Source organism: Terrapene carolina, unplaced genomic scaffold (genome assembly GCF_002925995.2).
Source record: "Terrapene carolina triunguis isolate 2854851 unplaced genomic scaffold, T_m_triunguis-2.0 Scaffold740, whole genome shotgun sequence".
In the NCBI taxonomy this organism is placed as follows: Eukaryota; Metazoa; Chordata; order Testudines; family Emydidae; genus Terrapene; species Terrapene triunguis.
Genome location: NW_020665091.1, coordinates 4,663,251 through 4,682,040, shown reverse-complemented (window position 1 = coordinate 4,682,040; position 18,790 = coordinate 4,663,251). Strand labels below are relative to the sequence as shown.

The window sequence follows — 18,790 nt, the reverse complement described above, 5'->3', positions numbered from 1 at the left end:
TAAATGAATTCGATTTGATGTTCTATGTACAATCAACATTTAATTGTACCAGCTTAATGTATGTAAAACCAAGGTGCCTACCTTCAGCTGAAGCTATAAAGTTTATTTTATTGTTTTTCTGAAACACAAGTAGTCATACCAATGTTTTCTCGTATCTGACAAAAAGAATGCGAAGCCAATTTTAGTTTACAGACAATGTTAATGTAGAAGATGTTACCATTTTATATTTACATTGTTCTAGTCCTGGTGGGGTTCTAGAATTTCAAACAAAGGCTGGGCTATAGGGCTGTCCTTATGCTCCTCCTCTGAACTGTTGCTGATTTAATGTTGTTTTTGCAGGCACCTGAGCATCAGCACAGGTAAAGTAAACTCCATGTTTCTCATGGGGGGGTAGTGAAGGAATCCATGTTTCCAGATGTGGTCTTCAAACAAGCTAGCCTCTCTCCTAGTGTCATGGCTTCCAGGGCAGTGTTACTCAACAACCAATGGTTAAGAGCTGGAAAGTGGGTTTCTGGCCTAGATACTTGGTTTGGCTGACAGGAGGCCCCCTCAATACACCCCAACAAAATCCCTTATCTGAGCCTACAACTCTAAATCAAAACTGATTGAGGGGAGCACGTATCATCTGCAGAATGCTATTTCATATCCATCTTGCTCTTTGGTTGGTCCATAGCGAGGCTCAGGGTCACATTTACCTGAAGAAGTGAAATATTCATCCACAACACATGCTCCATAACCCAGTCTGGCTGAAGGTGGCAGGTGTCTTCCAGAGCTATGTGCTGTAGAAGAACTAAAGGCTTGAACCATGCTGCCTATATCAGGCATGAATCTAGAAGCCCTGTGCCTATGGCCACGTATGCAGCAGGAGTGTACCATCCTTCCAGGACCCAGGCATTTGAGAGGGAAAAGACTGTCCTATTGCTAAAGTTGGCATAGGGTCCCCCTGGAAAACCCACTCCAGATGGCACTGAGGGACCCTTGTGCTGATCCTGGAACAGATTAAATTGCACAGAAAGTCTTAAAAAGTTGCGAGTTGGAGGGCCTGTGCTCCAGCAAGGAGATAGGATGCTGGCTGAAGCTTGTGGGTAGTGTCGAGTCCCCCTCACCTTCTGTCCCTGCCAACCACCCACCACAACCACTGCCGCCTTTGCTGCTCCTTCCCTGCTTGGATCAAGCAGGGGCCTAGTTTCCTGCCAGGTTCCACAGCAGCTTTTAGCGTCTGGAGGAGGAAATGCAGCTCCCGCCTGTAGCTCAGTCAAGTGTGTGACAGGCTGAGCTGCAGGGATGAGGACAGAGTTACCAGATGTGTGACATTTGGCAGCCCTGCATTCTCCCGTCTGTGAAGTGGGACTAATGCTCAGCTTAAAGCACTGAGACTGTTAGAAGGTGAGCAATAGTGGCAAGGCCAAAGAGTGAGGCAGAGCTGAAATAAGACCATAGGCTGATGAAGGTACTTGGATGAGGATCTCAAACATGAATACCTCCATTTACAGATGGATAAAGAGAGGTGCAAACAGGTAAAGTAACTTCCCCAAGGCTACACATACTACATGATAGAACTGGGAACAGAACCCAAGAGTCCTGACTCTCAGTCCCCTCCTCCATGCACTAGACTATGTTGCCGCCCATTAAAAATGGATCTCTTTCTGCTCTGAATTCACATACCCACTGGCATAAGTAACAGAAACACTAGCCAGGTTCCTTACATAGAAAGGCAAGCCACTCAGTTTAAATGGACTTTTTTTAATTCACTTATTTAGAGGCAACTGTCATTATTTCCTTAGGGTGGTGGGGGGAAGGGCAAGGATATACAACAATGCACCATATTGTTTTCACTAGCCTGGGGGAGAAAACACACACAGAGTGTGTGTGTGTGTGTGTGTGTGTGTGTATGTGTATATACATACAGAATAATACATCTATATATACACAATATATATACACACACACACACACACACACACTTTGCCTAGATTTGTTTACAAAATATGTAGCATTTTCATACCATCCCAAAAAAGTACATGATTTTAAACATTCTATAGAAATGATATGTTATTGGTAATTTACATTTAAAATGTAGCACAAAAAATCCAAATGACAAAACAAGATTTTGCTACTAATCAGCGCTTCTAGAAAGAGTTCAGTTCAAGTTACCCTTCAAGAAAGAGAAACAGTTATTTATCATATGATGTAAAGGGGTTTTGTTTTGTTTTTAAATTAATCACCTAATTTAACCTTTAAAATTATAAAGAATTTAAGTCAATTTACAGGTCAAGTGCAGTAAACTAAATGTTCCTTGAGCACAAAGCAGCACTAGAGAAAGTAACAGGGAAGGTGGAGGCTGATTGGATTAGAAAGGGAGGCAACAGGTGGCTTTCTTCAATGCCCCCACAGATCAGTTTCCATCCTAAAGCACAGGTTCTAATGAAGACTATGTTTAAAGAAGGGGTCACACAGAGTTAATGCTTAGGCCTTTCAGCAGTTTGATAAATGCTTTTTTTAAACCTGTATCCTGTGAGCAGTTGAAGCTCTTGCAGGGGCTTGTCATTGAATGAAGCCATAAGAAGGATCTTGTAGACAGTTCTGCCAATAAGATTTACCACAGATGCATGACACTGCTGTAGGGGCAACTTTTGAAACGTTTACTCTGGGGAAAAGGTGTATTCCAAAGGTCCCAAATGGCTGGAGAGAATGTAGCCCAATGAATCCATTACATTCAGAAATTGAATTGCCACCTTTGCATTAGATGCGTGTGATCCAAGCAGGCTGCAGAGTCAAAAACATGCTGCTAGCAGAGGGGCTGACTATAGCTGTAAATTACAGCGGTCACGCACTCAGCAATGCCTTACAAGTGCGGCCTACAGGAACCATTTATTCCATGCTAATTCATCTGGGGCCATGAGAGTAGTGAGGGGAAAATGAAAAAATGGGATGTAGTATCACAGTATATTTGTTAAACAGACCTTGATCAGGAGGTTTCTATTTTATGGGGTGGGCTGGTAGGGGCATTAAACAGGAAGCTCTACTTCATGAGACTGAAAGTAGTCAGGAGAGCTATCACTACAGAGTCCTCCTTGCGCTGACAGTTTAGCACGCTAAGATTTTACATTAAAAGGTAATTTACAGAACAGAAACCAGTTCAAGTTAAGCTGCATAGAAAAATGTAAAGGGTGGATGAGTGGGTAGAGATATATCATCTGTGACTAAGCTAGTGAGGACCAGAATCAGAAGCATGAAGTTAGGAAGGGTTCAACTTTAACAAAGAGGCCACATTGTGTTAGGGATGGGGCAGTGTGGTAGTTTCTCCATTTTAGAAGCCAGTTACAAAAGTTGCTTTTAGGGAGGTGATAAGACTGACCTACTCACAAGTCCTTTTTGGGTTGAAAGGAGAGAATGAGAACGAGTCCAGATCTCCGAAGTGGCCTGTGGAGTCCAGATTGGGAGCTCAGTTTTGTAACGGGACAGGTTCAGTTGTGTTCAATGTGCCTAGTAACTAGAAAGCATGTCCACTGGAGGCTGTAGTTGCAGGGGACAGAGTTTACTCCAATATCTGTGAAGTGTTCCATATGCCAATGCCCAGGCTGGCACATAAAGCAAAGTAATTAATCTGACACATTTTATGTCAGGATTGAATGCAGCTCAGAAAGGCATCCAAGGAGGCACCCAAGGAAGAATATGGGAAGGGAACTCAGGTAGATGGGGACAGTAAGGTGTTACGGAATCACTCCAAGGGTGACTCAAGGCTTTACATGAGGACTGTCTGGGTGGAGGAACAGAGAGCATGGGGCACCTCAGAGCTGGAAGCCCTCCATGGGAGCCTCACACTGCTGGAAGATGTACTGCTGCTGGCTGAGATCCACTTGTGGGGCAATACTGCTGTCCTCGTCCTCTGACCCAAAGTAGTGCTCAATCAGATCAAAGGCCTTCTGATAGATATCCTGGTTCTCATGGCTCTGCAAGAATTCAATCTTATCCAGGCCTATATGGGAAAGAAGCAAACAAAAAGCACAGGTCAGTCCAGGACAGACAGACATGCTCTCCCCAACCCACCCGCTACAGCAGGGGTGGGCAAACTTTTTGGCCTGAGGGCTGCATCGGGTTTCATAAATTGTATGGAGGGCAGGTTAGGGGAGAGGGTCATGGCCCGGCCCCCACCTCCTATCTGCCCTCCCTGACCCCCGCTGCCCCATCCAGCCCCTCCTCTCATTCCTGACCGCCTCCATGGGACCCCTGCCCCATCCAACCACCCCTTCTCCCTGTCCCCTGACTGCCCCCTGCAGCCCCATCCAACCCCTCCTCCTTCCTGACTGCCCCCCCGGGACCCCTGCCCCCATTCAACCCCCTGTTCCCCCGTGACCCCTATCCACACCCCCGCCCCCTAACCACCACCCCGGACTCCCCTGCCTTCTATCTAACGCTCCCGCTCCATGCCCCCTTAGCACGCTGCCTGGAGCACCACTGGCTGGTGGTGCTACAGCTGCATTGCCGCCACCACGCAGCACAGAGCAGTGGGTCAGGCCGGGCTCTGCAGCTGCGCTGCCCCAGGAGCTCACAGCCGTGCCGGCAGCGGAGCAAGCAAGCTGAGGCTGCGGGGGAGGGAGACAGCGGGGGAGGGGCCAGGGCTAGCCACCCAGGCCAGGAGCTCAGGGGCCAGGCAGGATGGTCCTGCAGGCTGTAGTTTGCCCACCTCTGCGCTAGAGAGAACAAGCTTCTGCACCTCCAGAAAGAGCTCCATTGCAGAAGCTCTTCTCTCTCCCACCACAACCAAAAAGACCAGGTTCCATTACATAGGTTCTTTGTCTCCCATTGCACAACCAGATCATGAGGTAAAGCTCTGAGGATCTGAATAGCAAAGCCTGGAAACATTTTCATGATTAGACTGTGTCGGGAGTATGCTTGCTGTAGTAGTGTTCACACAGTGCTTCTGTGTGCTGGACCCATTACTCTGCATGTTTAATGCAGCTGAACTACTGCAAACAGTGTTTAAAGTGACCTGAAAAAAAGTGTGTGTGTGGGTCTATCACCTTCTCACCTGCCTGTCCTCCAGCTCCGCAATTAATTCTGTTAACCAACTCCCAAATCAATGCTGTCCCCACATCAATTCTGCTCCCTCCATTCCCCCACTCATCAGTTCTGCCCCAAACAGCCCCACCTCTGCTCCTCCTGGGTACTTCACTTCCCTCTCCCAGCCATGGGAGGACTGCAGTGGTGGTCCCCCTCTCCCACTTCCCAGACCAGGAGAGGAATAGAGGAGCTGTCCCATCATTCACAGGAGAGGGGGGGAGAAGGGAGCAGAGCTGCTGGGCGCTTTCTGCTTCCTCCTCCTCCTCTCCTGTGAGAATGGTATTGGTTCCAGAGGAAAACTCTGGCTGTTTTCTGCAGTAGGTCTAATTAGCTGCTCTTCCCCAGGAACTGGGCAAGTAGGGAAAGCAGCGAAGCAGAGGGACAGTTCCCCAGGGCAGTATTAAAAATGTGCATTGCACACAGTCATGACAAAATCAGGCCTGGTAGTCTGGAAGCCACGACACCATTTTCAGAAGCACTGTCTGCATCTTATCTGTAACATCAAGCGGGCAGAACAGGATACCAAGCATCAAAGTCCTGGACCAGTACTGCATAATTAGTGTTGAATCCCTAATCATACAGGTACAGCTTCGCTGGGCTGGTCACCTTGTGTATGGATGATATGTGATTCCCCCAAAGACATATTTTATGGACAGTTGAAAAAGGGAGCACGTATACTGGAAGGCCAATGTAAAAATAATATAAGGACACTCTCAAAGTTCATCTAAAAGTTCCCCAAGTTAATCCAAACAGATGAGAAGCTGCTGCCAGATCAGGATGGTGGCAGAGCCATCGAGAATAGCAGAACAGAAAAAGGCAAAGAGAAGAGTGAGCAAAGAAGGCAGACTGTGGCAAACCTGTGTGGCCACATCTGTCTGATGTGTGGATATATCTGCGGAGCCCTCATTGGTTTACATTCATACAAAAGACACACTGAAACAAACTGACTCTCATATGTTGACTAGGACAGGAGACTCCACCTGTGTCCAATTCTGGGCACCACACTTTAAGAGAAATGTGGACTAACTGGAGAGCAACAGAATGATAAAGGGTTTAGAAAACTTGGCCTATGGGGAAGGGTTAAAAAACCTGGGCATGTTTAGTTGATAAAAGAAGTCTGAGTGGGGACCTAATAACAGTCTTCAAATATGTTGAGGGCTGTTAAAATGAGGATGGGAATCAGCTATTTTCTATGTCCACTGAAGGTAGGAGAAGCATCAATGGGATTAATCTGCAGCAAGGGAGATTTAGGTTAGATATTAGGAAAAACTTTCTAACTAGAAGGGTAGTTAAGCTCTGGAACAGGCTTCCAAGGGAGGCTGTGGAATCCCCATCACTGGAGGTTTTAAACTACAGGTTAGATAATAATCTGTCAGGGATGGCCTAGGTTTACTTGGTCCTGTCTCAATGCAGGGGGCTAGACTTGATTTGTCAAGTTCCCTTTCAGCCCTGTATTTCTACAATTCTATAAGATGATACCCTCCCTCTCTGAGTACAGCCTTTCCCTAAGTAGGCCACAATCCAGCTATTGTTTAAGAAATTATTGCTCAACATAACTGAGCTCTCCAGCTATCACTCAGTATTTAATATCCCAGTTTCATTTATCTTAGCATTTTATAGAGTTCATCACTATAGTACCTAAGCACTACTAATAAGAAAGCTGAGAAGCTCAGCAAAGATTGAACTCCAACTTCATCTACATGCTATTAATATCCTGGACCATTACCAGTTAGGCCTCAGGCAGAAAAAGATACTGGTGATGGCAGATTGAAGAGGATCAAGGATAAGGGCCAGATATGCAAATTCATATGGCTGGACCTCTTCATAGCAATTAATATAGTTGGCTATGGAATCCTGCTGTTCAGTCTCAGAAATATGGCAGGGATTAGTAGAACTGCATGTGATGGGTTCAACTGTTTCTCTTTGGCTTCATCCGGACTGACCTGATGGGCATCAACTCCTTCAACTTCAAATCGCTCACCTGTGGGATTCAGCATTTAATGCTAAGAGGCAGGGAAACAGCATGAACTAAAATGCCAGCAATACACAGATGACACTCAGATTCTCAGAGACTTGCCAGGAACTAAAAGACAGGCACTGCACTGGAAACCAATTAGAACAGTACTAATGTGGAGACAAAACAAACCTGCAGATGCTCTTAACATTGGATTAACACAATTAATGTGGATATACTGAACCATTTGTGATCAATCTGGTTCAATTAGAATGGTCCAAATTCTCTAAACCCAATTCTGACAATCCAGAAACCCAATGGAGGCAACTCCAAACTTGTCAGATGGAAGTAGTACTAAGCCCTGGCTGGTAAGGAAATGGATTGCCCAGTAGAGTAAAAGGTCAGGGAACTTTTCTCCCAACACCAAATTTGAGGCACCAAAACTGCCCATTTATGTCACCAGGAAGGCTTCCAGGAATACTAAATATTGGCTAAATACTGGAAAATATGGATCCTTTCCCCCCCGCCCCCCACTGACAGCTATTGTGAGTGTGCCCATATTATTTTCCAAGATCCTCAGAAAAGAGAATAGGCTAAAAGAAAAATATCACATACTGGAAGTGACTGTGTTCCAGACAGAAAGAGGACCCTTTTCCAGGAAGCACAATAGTGCTTCATGATTTCTCCAAGCTATCTAGGGTGCTCTGCACCCTGTCCATCAGCGCCCTCAGATCATTAGGATCAAAGCCTACTCCTCACTAGTATCAGACTCAGAGGAGTGGGGTGAGTTCTCCATCCCCTAAGGACAACACCTTTGCCCCTTTGGAGTGTTGGCATTTCCATGTTTTTGAGGATGTTTTAGACATCCTGTTAGGGATTACAGAGGAATCTAAAGGGGAAGGAGATTCAAGGCAGACACTGTAGAATGCACCAAGTCAGAGCAGACGGCTGGATGGAAGAGGGACCTTGACCTCATGCAATTGATCATAGAATATCAGGGTTGGAAGGGACCTCAGGAGGTCATCTAGTCCAACCCCCTGCTCAAAGCAGGACGAATCCCAAACTAAATCATCCCAGCCAGGGCTTTGTCAAGCCTGACCTTAAAAACCTCTAAGGAAGGAGATTCCTTAGAATCTTAGACCCACCTCCCTAGGTAACCCATTCCAGTGCTTCACCACCCTCCTAGTGAAAAAGTTTTTCCTAATATCCAACCTAAACCTCCCCCACTGCAACTTGAGACCATGACTCCTTGTTCTGTCATCTGCTACCCCTAAGAACAGTCTAGATCCATCCTCTTTGGAACCCCCTTTCAGGTAGTTGAAAGCAGCTATCCAATCCCCCCCTCATTCTTCTCTTCTGCAGACTAAATAATCCCAGTTCCCTCAGCTTCTCCTCATAAGTCATGTGCTCCAGCCCCCTAATCATTTTTGTTGCTCTCCGCTGGACTCTTTCCAATTTTTTCACATCCTTCTTGTAGTGTGGCACCCAAAACTGGACACAGTACTTCAAATGAGGCCTCACCAATGCCGAATAGAGGGGAATGATCACGTCCCTCGATCTGCTGGCAATGCCCCAACTCATACAGCCCAAAATGCCGTTAGCCTTCTTGGCAACAAGGGCACACTGTCGACTCATATCCAGCTTCTCGTCCACTGTAACCCCTAGGTCCTTTTCTGCAGAACTGTTGCCTAACCATTTGGTCCCTAGTCTGTAACAGTGAATGGGATTCTTCCGTCCTAAGTGCAGGACTCTGCACTTGTCCGTGTTGAACCTCATCAGATTTCTTTTAGCCCCATCCTTTGTCTAGGTCCCTCTGTATCCTATCCCTACCCTCCAGCATACATACCACTCCTCCCAGTTTAGCGTCATCTGCAAACTTGCTGAGGGTGCAATCCACGCCATCCTCCAGATCATTAATGAAGATATTGAATAAAACTGGCCCCAAGACCGACCCTTGTGGCACGCCGCTTGATACCGGCTGCCAACTAGACATGGAGCCATTGATCACTACCCGTTGAACCCAATGATCTGGCCAGCTTTCTATCCACCTTATGGTCTATTAAGCCAGCCTATACTTCTTTAACTTGCTGGCAAGAATACTGTGGGAGACTGTATCAAAAGCTTTGCTAAAGTCAAGGAATAAATCGTCCACTGCTTTCCCCTCATCCACAGAGCCAGTTATCTTAACATAGAAGGCAATTAGGTTAGTCAGGCATGACTTGCCCTTAGGGAATCCATGCTGACTGTTCCTGATCACTTTCCTCTCCTCTAAGTGCTTCAAAATTGATTCCTTGAGGACCTGCTCCATGATTTTTCCAGGGACTGGAAGTTCCTGTAGTTCCCCGGATCCTCCTCCTTCCCTTTTTTTTACCCCACTGTCCCTCTGAACCTGAGGGAATAGGAAGAAAACTAGAATATCTGGCACTGCCTGAACGAAGGCACGTGGAAAAGGAGGGTGTATGGACTGGACTCCTCATTGTTTTTGTGGAAAAGGAGGGTGTATGGAAGGACTCAGAAGCAGAGAGCTGGTATTAAAGGCCAGGTAATTTACAAGCCCTCCCCATCCTTGCCCTCCCACAACTGTAGGAGACAGTCACACCCCAGAATCTCTCTCACCGTTGCCCAGGGGGTGAGGAATCAGTTGCAGACAAGAGATGTCTGGACCTGAGCTAGAAGGTACCAGGATCACCCAATAAGGAAGACAGCTGAAGGGTGGCAGAGGCAGAGACTAAGCCACACTGAATCTACGGAGCTGTTACCACTTGATCCTGGTGCTGTAGTATCAGCACCGGCCAGGAACCCCCAATAAGAGCAGCAGATCATAAGCTATGCTAGAAACAAGGCAGGGAGTTGTTTTCTGCCTGGATTCCACAGACCAGAAGTGGGAGAAGGAGGAGGTTAGAACAAACGAAAGAGGCCCTGTAACTGTAGGATTAAATAAGCGGAGCAGAGATCCTGAACTGTGTCTGTTCTGAAGGAAAAATATTGCTGTTGAGTGCCACCAACAAAACTCATAGGGTATGTCTACACAAGACATGAAGCCCAGATCTGTGAGACGCAGGCTTGTGGGCTCGTGTTTCCAAGCCCGTGCTTCAGCGTTCGCATTCGGGCCTCATAACTGTGCTGGAGCATCCATACTGCACATGACCTGACTCAGAACTTCAGCTTCTGTAAGCATATACTATCGTATCCCCAGGTTCCTGTGCCCTCATCAGCCTAAGATGTTCTGTGGTTTTCTCTATAATGGGTTGTGGAAGAACTTGTCTGCCCATCCTGTAGGAGTTGGCTGGAAGTGTTTTGGGTGGTTTTAGCCCACGAACGCATCCAGACAAGCCGTTTTGTGTCTGCACTCTTCCTGCAGCCAGGAGCCATCATGGATTCCACCCAGGTGGAAGAACTTCTCTATCTCATGCTCTCAGTCCTATTTCGGGACACAAGCGCATCTGCAAGATGCTGTTGGACATTTCAGTGGCAGTTTTTGAACTGTGGGAGGCACCTCTCGTAGGAGGATACTGACATGCTAGCTCCAAACCAGCTGATGCTGCTCATGTCTGATGTTGCCTTAGCTGCAGACTCCCTCTCCGTAGTCTGGCACTTCTGGAGCAGAGCCACCAGCACAGACTGGTGGGGTCACATTGTCATGCAGACCAGGGATGACCAGTAGTCGGTCCAGAACTTTTGCATGAAGAAGTGGACATTTCTGGAGGTTTGTGATCAGCTTGTCCCTGCCCTCCAGCACAAGGACACCCACATACGGACAGCCATGCTAGACCAGAAGCAGGTCACTATAGCCATCTGGAAGCTGACTACCCCAGTCTGCTCCAGTTCCATGGCTAACCAGTTTGGAGTTGGCAAATCATCCGTGGGGATTGTTGAGAGTCCATCAGGAGTGTGATTTACCCAAAGTGAGCATAAGAAACATTCCTGAAATGATTGCTGTTTTTGAGAGAATGGGGTTTTCAAACTGATGGGGCCACTGATGGGATTCATGTGCCTATAGTTTGCCCACTGCAAGGAGCACTATTCCACAAAGGATACTACTCCACCATTATGCAGGTTGACCACAGGGGCAGATTCATGGACACTAACATGGGATGCACTAGCAGGATGCATGATGCCAGTGTGTTCCAGAGATCGGGACTTTACCTTAATGGAGAAACTAGGGTATTATTCCCACCAAATAACATTGTTATAAATAAAATTACTGTCCCCATTGTTATTCTAGGGAACCTTGCTTACCCTTTGTTGCCATGGCTTATAAAACCATGCCCAAATTTCAGAGGATCTGGCAAAAAAAAAGGTTTCATTGCACACTCAATTACTGTAGGATGGTGATAGAATGTGCATTTGGCAGATTGAAATCCCATTGGTACTGCCTTCAAAATAATTTGCGCGCCAATGTCATAAATACAGTCTGCGTTATTGTGGCTTGCTGTGCCCTACACTGTTGGAAGACAGGATACTGGGCTAGACAGACCATTGGCCTGACCCAGTATTGCCATTCTTATGCTATAATATTTGTGAGGAGAAGGGGGAACCTTTTTGCCAGGAGTGGACTCAGGACATTTCAGAATATCTGAACTGGTATATACAGCCAGACAGTGCACCTGTCATGACTGGTGCTGGATCCAGATGCACAATGGAAATCAGGGAGGCTTTGTGCACCCACATAATTCATGAGGGGGAATGAAATGCTAGATGAAGTTGGGTGTGTGATATTTTTGTAAATATGTAGGTACTGTGTATCATGAATTCTGTAAGGAGGTTTATGAAGTTTATGAAGGTACGTTATGCATTTTATCAAACTGGCAATGGACTGCCATGCACAGTTTATGAATTATCGTAATGACAATTTTTAAATTTTTATTATGAAACTTTGCCATTGGGTATGAGATGACATACATTAAAGTTTGTGCCCCTGTTATCATTGCATATAATAAAATTTGTTCTGGTCATTTTATGTGCAAATCCAACATTTTATTTCACACAGGTATTTAAATGTTGCAACAATCAGTAATGCAGACCAGCTGCCATTATGGTGTGTAGCACAATAGTATAACCTAACTTTGACCCCAAAAAAACCACTCAAAAGATCCATGTTGGCCTTTCTGGAACATTTTGGATGTGCAAGATGCACCTGAACAGGAGAGAATGAGTGCACAGGGTGCATCTGTCTGTTCCATGTGCCAGTGTTTGCCTGTGACATGCTCCAGTCACCTCCTGAATCATCTAACTCTAAAGGATGGGTGCTCTGCAGGGATCGATAGTGGTAAGGGGACTATGGGCTGTGGGTCTGGAGCAGAAGACACTGGTTGGTACTGGAGCCTGCAGTATGGTAGCCATCAGCTGCAGTAAGTACTTGAACAGCTACTTCTGCTGCACTCTATCTTCCTTCCTCAATCGGCCATCATGCTCCATGATTCTGTCTGCCATTCTCTCCTTGCGCTGTGCAGCCTCTCTCTCTCGCTGTCTTTCCACCCTGGAAGCATCTTTATCTTTTTGATAGTCGAGCTGGGTCTCCTGGACCTGGATCAGCTGATTCAGCCCGCTCATCTTGGGCTCTTTCTCTTCCCCTGCTATAGATGGTCTGCAGACCCAGGCTCCTGGTGCCATGTGTTATCCCTGTGGCATTGAAAGGAGAAAGAACATTATTTTCTGAGCATGGTAAAAAAAATACATTTCACAGTTTATTAAAGGAACTACTACTTTCATTCATGGTCAAAAGATGCATACTTTTAAATCAATGGGCTGTATTCTACTCTATTTACACAAAACACTGTCCACTTCAGAAATCCTTTGGAACAGCAATGAAAACCAGAAGACATCATGTTAAGACACACATACAAAATCTAATTACTTCTATATCCCCCTTTTTGGGAGGGAGGGTGGAGTCTATGAGGGGAAGTTTGGGGCGGGGGAGGAGGGGAGACAACTTATGAGTGATCTAGTTACAAGCAATGATTGTTCAATCCTGTCAGGCAGGGCAAGCTCTGGAGGTCACTGATAGCCATCTGTGCTAAGGAACTATTTCAGCATCTAGTGACTGAATACCACATTGCAGAATGGAGAGGGGTCCTCATGACTTATAGAGCGGGACCTAATAAGTATGCCCTGTCCTGGAACGTAACAGACTGTCTGGAGTTCCTCTTCCGTGAGAAGTCTACTTTGATCACCAGCCAGAAATGGTGAAAATTTGTGATAAAAATCAACAAGACACTGAATTTGCATGAAGATGCAGTACAGCTTCCTTGTCAGCACCTTGTATCCATGCAAACACCCGACTTACTGCCATTCATTGGGAATCCTAAGACGGACATGCTCTGCTGTAGTTTAGACTCATGCGTTAAAGCCCGCAATGGACCAAACACACACCACAGTTTTGTTTGGACTCATAACAGCCCATTTTTTTGGGAATCAATTCACAGGCATTTGGGAATAGTTTGTTCACAGACGATTGAAAAAATGCGCTGTATTGCATGGGAGGGGTATGTGAGGCTGTGAATTGTGGAGCACCAACCCCTATACATACACCAATCAGCGAGTAGCTAGTAAAAATTTCATAACTGGTTGTGTAATTTTTCCTCCTTTTGCTGTGTCCATTTTGAATCCAATGTGGCAGTGGGGAGAAGGTGGGTGGCGGGCCCTAAGTGGAATGGCATGGGTCCCATCCTGAATGAAATGAACAGAAATCCTGGGTTGTATTAATAATTTAATAGGCTCATAAGCTGGAAATCCTTCCCTATCGTATACTAATAAAAACAAATATGGCAGCAGAAAAACTTACCAGGCTCCGGCGCTTGTTCTGATGCCAGGTCTGCAGGGTACTGCTCCACAGGGCTGTCCCCAAAAAGGTCCTGTGAGTATGGACACACAATGTGCTGTAGCTGCTCCAGCACCATGGCTTCTTCGGTTACGGGTCTCAGCTCCAGTGTGACTTCTTGCTCTTTATCTGGCAGCTTGCTCTCCTCAGGTGGTGCCTGTAACATGGGGGTTATAAGGTCGCCATTGTCACTCAGCAATGTCATGCACCACTGGGGCTCAGTGCAGTTCCCGGTACATGGCCAAATTCCTTGTAAAAGAGAGAGGAAGACAGGGGAATTCCCAGAATTGTCATTAGCATTCTTGACTTTCTGGTAGTCTGTCTCAGCCTCTTGATCCACCTTCTGCATTGATCTGCCGTCCAGTCAACCTTCAATGCTGCCAGTTCCTCGTATATTGTTTTATATACGTGGTTATTTCTCATGCTCTTACCGAAGTCAAATGTCTTGCTTGCCTCACGTCAGAGGTTAACTAGAATCCGTCTGCATTCCTCTGGCCAGCTAGCCTTGCACTTGATGCAGGACTTCATCTTGCTGCTGGCCACAGCAAATATACATGAGTTCTGACTGTATTTGTTGTTTCCGGGTGAGCAGTCCACATGGAAATGAAGGGTTAAACATTGAGCAGCTGTTTTTAAACCAGGAAGTTGCTTCCGGTTCCTGGGAAGCGAGTTTGGAATTGAAGGTTGGGAAGTAAAGCCCCAGGTGATTCAGGGATAGTGTTGGCGGACTCTCCGGAGACAAGTCTGGCAACCCAGACTTGAGCAGCGTCCACAATGCAAAATGCTTGGGCTCTGAACCACATCACAGTGGGATTCGGGCTCTGACCCCCCCCCCCCACCTCCCCAGCAGTGTCCACTGGACTGAGTCAAAAGGGGTTATTGTCTCAAGCCAAACTAATTTCTGCATGGACGGAAGGGGGGCTTGGCTTCGAATCCAAGTCTGAGACCTAACTTAGTATGCTGTATAGACGTACCCATAATTGGCTCAAAGAGTAAAAAGTAAATGTGCATATACCACTGTGACAGAATGTATCCGTGTCCACACCCTACACTACTGTAATAATCTTTGTATAAGATGGGTCTTGTAAGGTACCATCTGAAAACTCATAATTTGCTGGTCAATATTGTCCTGATAAAATGTGTGGCAGCAGTGTATATGAAGTTATAAGATTTCCCCGTACAATGTTATTAACACATATTCCAAATTAAGTTTGGCAAACAGGTCTGTCTCGAACAAGAAAATGTGTGTTCTGCTTAATTTGCATTTAACCAGTAAACAGAGTCATCAAGCAGGAAGGGAGTTCAAACAGATGGGAAAACTTGCAGGGAATACCCTTACACATAGACACACAGTCTTCTGAATCTCAGCTGAAAATGTTTTCCAAGAGGGGGACTGACACTATAAGCATGAGGAATAAATGCCCCAAGGGACCCCCTTCTCTCTTTCTATCCATCAATTCACCACATGAGAAGGGACAAAAGGAAGCAGCCATTAAACAGAAGAAGGGGTCCTGATCTATGAAGTTTGGCCTGTAAGACTGCTGAGAGAGCATGTGGTGAGAAAAACTTTGCTTTGAATTTAACAGTTTGTTAAGTTAGGCACTAGTTTTGTTTTATCTTTATTTTTCTTGTAACCATTTCCGACTTATGCCTCATTACTTGTATTCACTTCAAATCTCTCTCTTTGTAATTATTTTACTGTTTTATCTAATCCAGTATGTTTAAATTGAAGTGTCTGATGAACTATTTGGCATAATAAACTGGCATATTATCATCTTAAAGAAGCAACAGATTTAACATACTTGTATTGTCTAGGAGTGGGCTGAGCAGTACAGGACATGTATTTCTGGGGGGGAAATCTAAGATTGGGAGTGAGTTGGGGTCACCCTGTACTATACCCAAGACTGGTAAGAGCCAAGGTGGGGCTGGCTGGCTGCAGCTCACACACAGACATAGCTGGGAGTGACTTACATGCTGAATGCTGTTTGTGATCAGTCCAGACTGGAAGCTACAGCAGCAAAGCAGTGTAAAGGGTACCCAAGGTAAGAGGGCAGGAGTGAAACTACTCATTATTATAGATTGTACCATGGCTATGTCACAACTTCCTCCAAACTGTATGTGGGCAGAGCTAAACCAGGAGATGGAGCACACTGATGGATGGACACTTGTCTAGGAAAAGTTCTTTTTCATGGGGGTTATGACGAGTGATGATAATGAAGTACTCAAAAGCACAGCTCCTGGGCTGCTGAATACCCAAAGGGCTCCTGATTACTGCCATAACACCTATCCTCTACAGAGATTATGCTCTTACCATATGCTTCTTCAATAAGAGCACAGTAGGGATTAATGCCAGTGCCACTACGCTTGGCTTCCTGCTCTCCGAGCCTCAGGATGTTCTCCAGCCCATTCAGTGCCACCTGCACAATCTTTGAGTCCATTACTGTAAGGAGGTCACAGAGCGGTTTGATACATCCCAGTTCTACTAAGTATCTGAAAAACACCATACACAAACATGGTCAATCATTTGGATTAAGGTAACCTGTGTAATTTATGAGGCCGTACTGTCCAGTGTTTAGCGTAGAGGACTGAGAACCAAAATAACTAGGTAAGACACTAACTCACTTGGGTAAAGTATCATCTATGTGGGTCTCCACCAACTCAGCTTTAAAAACGTAGAAATCGAGACTGCATTTGAGCAGGCTGGCTCGGGGGTTGGAAATGGGCCTTTGAACCATTCTTCTCCTGTTATGAGTCTGGTGCAGGTTTATTGGAAGTTGTTACATTCGGATTGTGATGGCCTCTGTGAAATGAGCTGGAAGGTGAAGGTGAAAGGAGAGATATTTCTGTTACAAGCACCAGCTTCACAATTGGTTCTCTTGTGGGCACTCTCAGCCAAGGCCAAGGATTGAATGGACAATTTCATAACTGAATTCACTTCTAGAAGTGGTCTCTGACCACTCCAGAGGAGTGAGATATATTGGAAAGAGACAGCATAGGGAAATTGAGCACTTCAACTGTCTGTTCTCAAGAAAGAGGCTTTCCAGATCCAGGGTTCTTAGTATGGTACCTTTCACATAAACATTAAATCCATTTAAACATTCAGAGCAATTTTCATTGCTACTTACTTGATCTGTTCAGCAGAGCCTCCAGATGTTGCATTTGTTATTGCCCAAGCAGCTTCTTTCCTTGTCCGAAATTCAGCTGTTTGCAAAATATTTATGAGGGCTGGGAAAATGTGGGCATCTATGACGGTCTGCAAAAGGAAATGACACACAAGTTAAGTGTGTCAACTACAAATAGAAATACAACAAAATCATCCACTGGGACAGAGGAAGGATTAAATTTAACCACGCAGAAATAGAAAAAGAACTTAAGGGTTACTAGGGCACCTCATTTTTTGCATGGAATTTTCTAGGAATCCAACACAGCATGACCAATCATTGAGGCAGGAGCCCTCGCTTCATTCCATACACATATTCAGAGACTATTTCCACCTAACCCTACGAACTAAACCTGGAATTCTACTCAACTTTTTTTTTTTTTTTTTTTTTTTTTTTTTAAACAAGCACATCCAAATCCAGTGCTGAGGGATGGAAAAACTCAGCCTTAGCTCTGACTTTTCTGTCAGAGTTTTCCCAGTGGGGATGTTCCCCATCTCTACAACAGCTGGAGGCAGACCAGATCTTTGGCTCTGAGCATGGGCTTAGGAGTGTCCCTCAGGAAGAACTCTCTAGAATGATAGCTTTCAACGAAGGGAAATACTAACCACATACATGTTATAAAGTCCTATTCAAATGAAACCATTTGCAGTATGGTCTTGACAAGAAATTTAAATATTTTCTCTAGGAACACACACTTTCCTTTCAAAATTACTTAACACATGAGCAATAATCAGAAAAACTCTGGACATAATGCAGTCATACAAGGGAGCCTGACAAAAGATTCTAGAAAGAAAATTCACAAAGAAAGACTGATATTTTTCATTCTCCATCCTCGCCACATCAGACAGCCTTCATAGTGGATAGCAGAAAGCAGTAAAATCATCCACTGGGATGGAGGAAGGATTAAATTTAACCATGCAGAAATAGAAAAAACTTAAGGGTTACTAGGGCACCACATTCCATAACACCCTTCTACCAATCCCTGCATCTGTAAAGGAGAGAATGGGGATGGAAGACCATACAGTGGTCCTGCAGATCTCACTGTAAGATCTCTCTGCCCATGATACCATTGCTCTTTTCGTGAAGTGAATAGCAACATTCTTGAAAATGTTTTGCATCAGTATTGATGCAAAAACAGTTAGTAACATTATAAACTTGCCTTTACTGAATTTTATGATACTTTCAATTATGTTCATTGAAATTATGCTTAAACTATGCCAGCTCATATGCCCATGTTTTTATTTGGTTGCTTCTGTGATGTAAAAGGGCATAAACTAATGAAAGAAATTCTTAGGAATCCTTTGTTTTCTGTCATTGAGGGTATGTCTACACTTCGATCCTGTTGGAGACCACAGGATTGTACTCAGGGCATCTCCATGGCTACACTTTATTTTTAGTGCACTAGACCAATCAGAGCTAGTGCGAGTATGTCTCCTTGAGCTGAGAATTACAACAAGTTTGAAGTGTAGACATACCCAGACATATCTTGAGTAGCAGGCATATACCTAAGGCTTTGAAAGTATCAAAGATGAAAACTCTCTAGAAAAAAGAAATCTGTATTTGTGACCTCCAAATCCATTTACACAGACACTGGGAATGCAACTTTACAACTTCAGTTTTGCTTCTAACATATATATTATATTAAAAAAACATACATATAAATAACTGTAATTTGTACCTAGCACAGAATATTTGATAGGAGTCTTTAATTGCAAACTATAAAGGTAATTACTACAAATACACCGCTACCTCGATATAACACGACCTGATATAACACGAATTTGGATATAA

The 18,790-nt window shown here is 45.0% G+C and overlaps 1 protein-coding gene across 6 annotated transcripts in view; it reads right to left on the bottom strand.

The window, feature by feature from the left end:
• Positions 1–1,958: 1,958 nt before the first annotated feature.
• KPNA1 (karyopherin subunit alpha 1) overlaps positions 1,959–18,790 on the bottom strand; it is a 155,912-nt gene continuing 139,080 nt past the window's right edge. For 3 of the 6 annotated variants that reach the window (XM_026660199.2, XM_026660197.2, XM_026660200.2), the window contains 3 exons: positions 16,964–17,091; positions 16,150–16,328; positions 1,959–3,979 (listed from right to left, as the gene is read on the bottom strand). In XM_026660199.2, the coding sequence (XP_026515984.1) occupies positions 3,792–3,979; positions 16,150–16,328; positions 16,964–17,091 (495 nt within the window). In that variant the 3' untranslated portion in view covers positions 1,959–3,791. The other 3 variants (XR_003370207.2, XM_026660201.2, XM_026660203.2) reach the window with 3 other exon arrangements.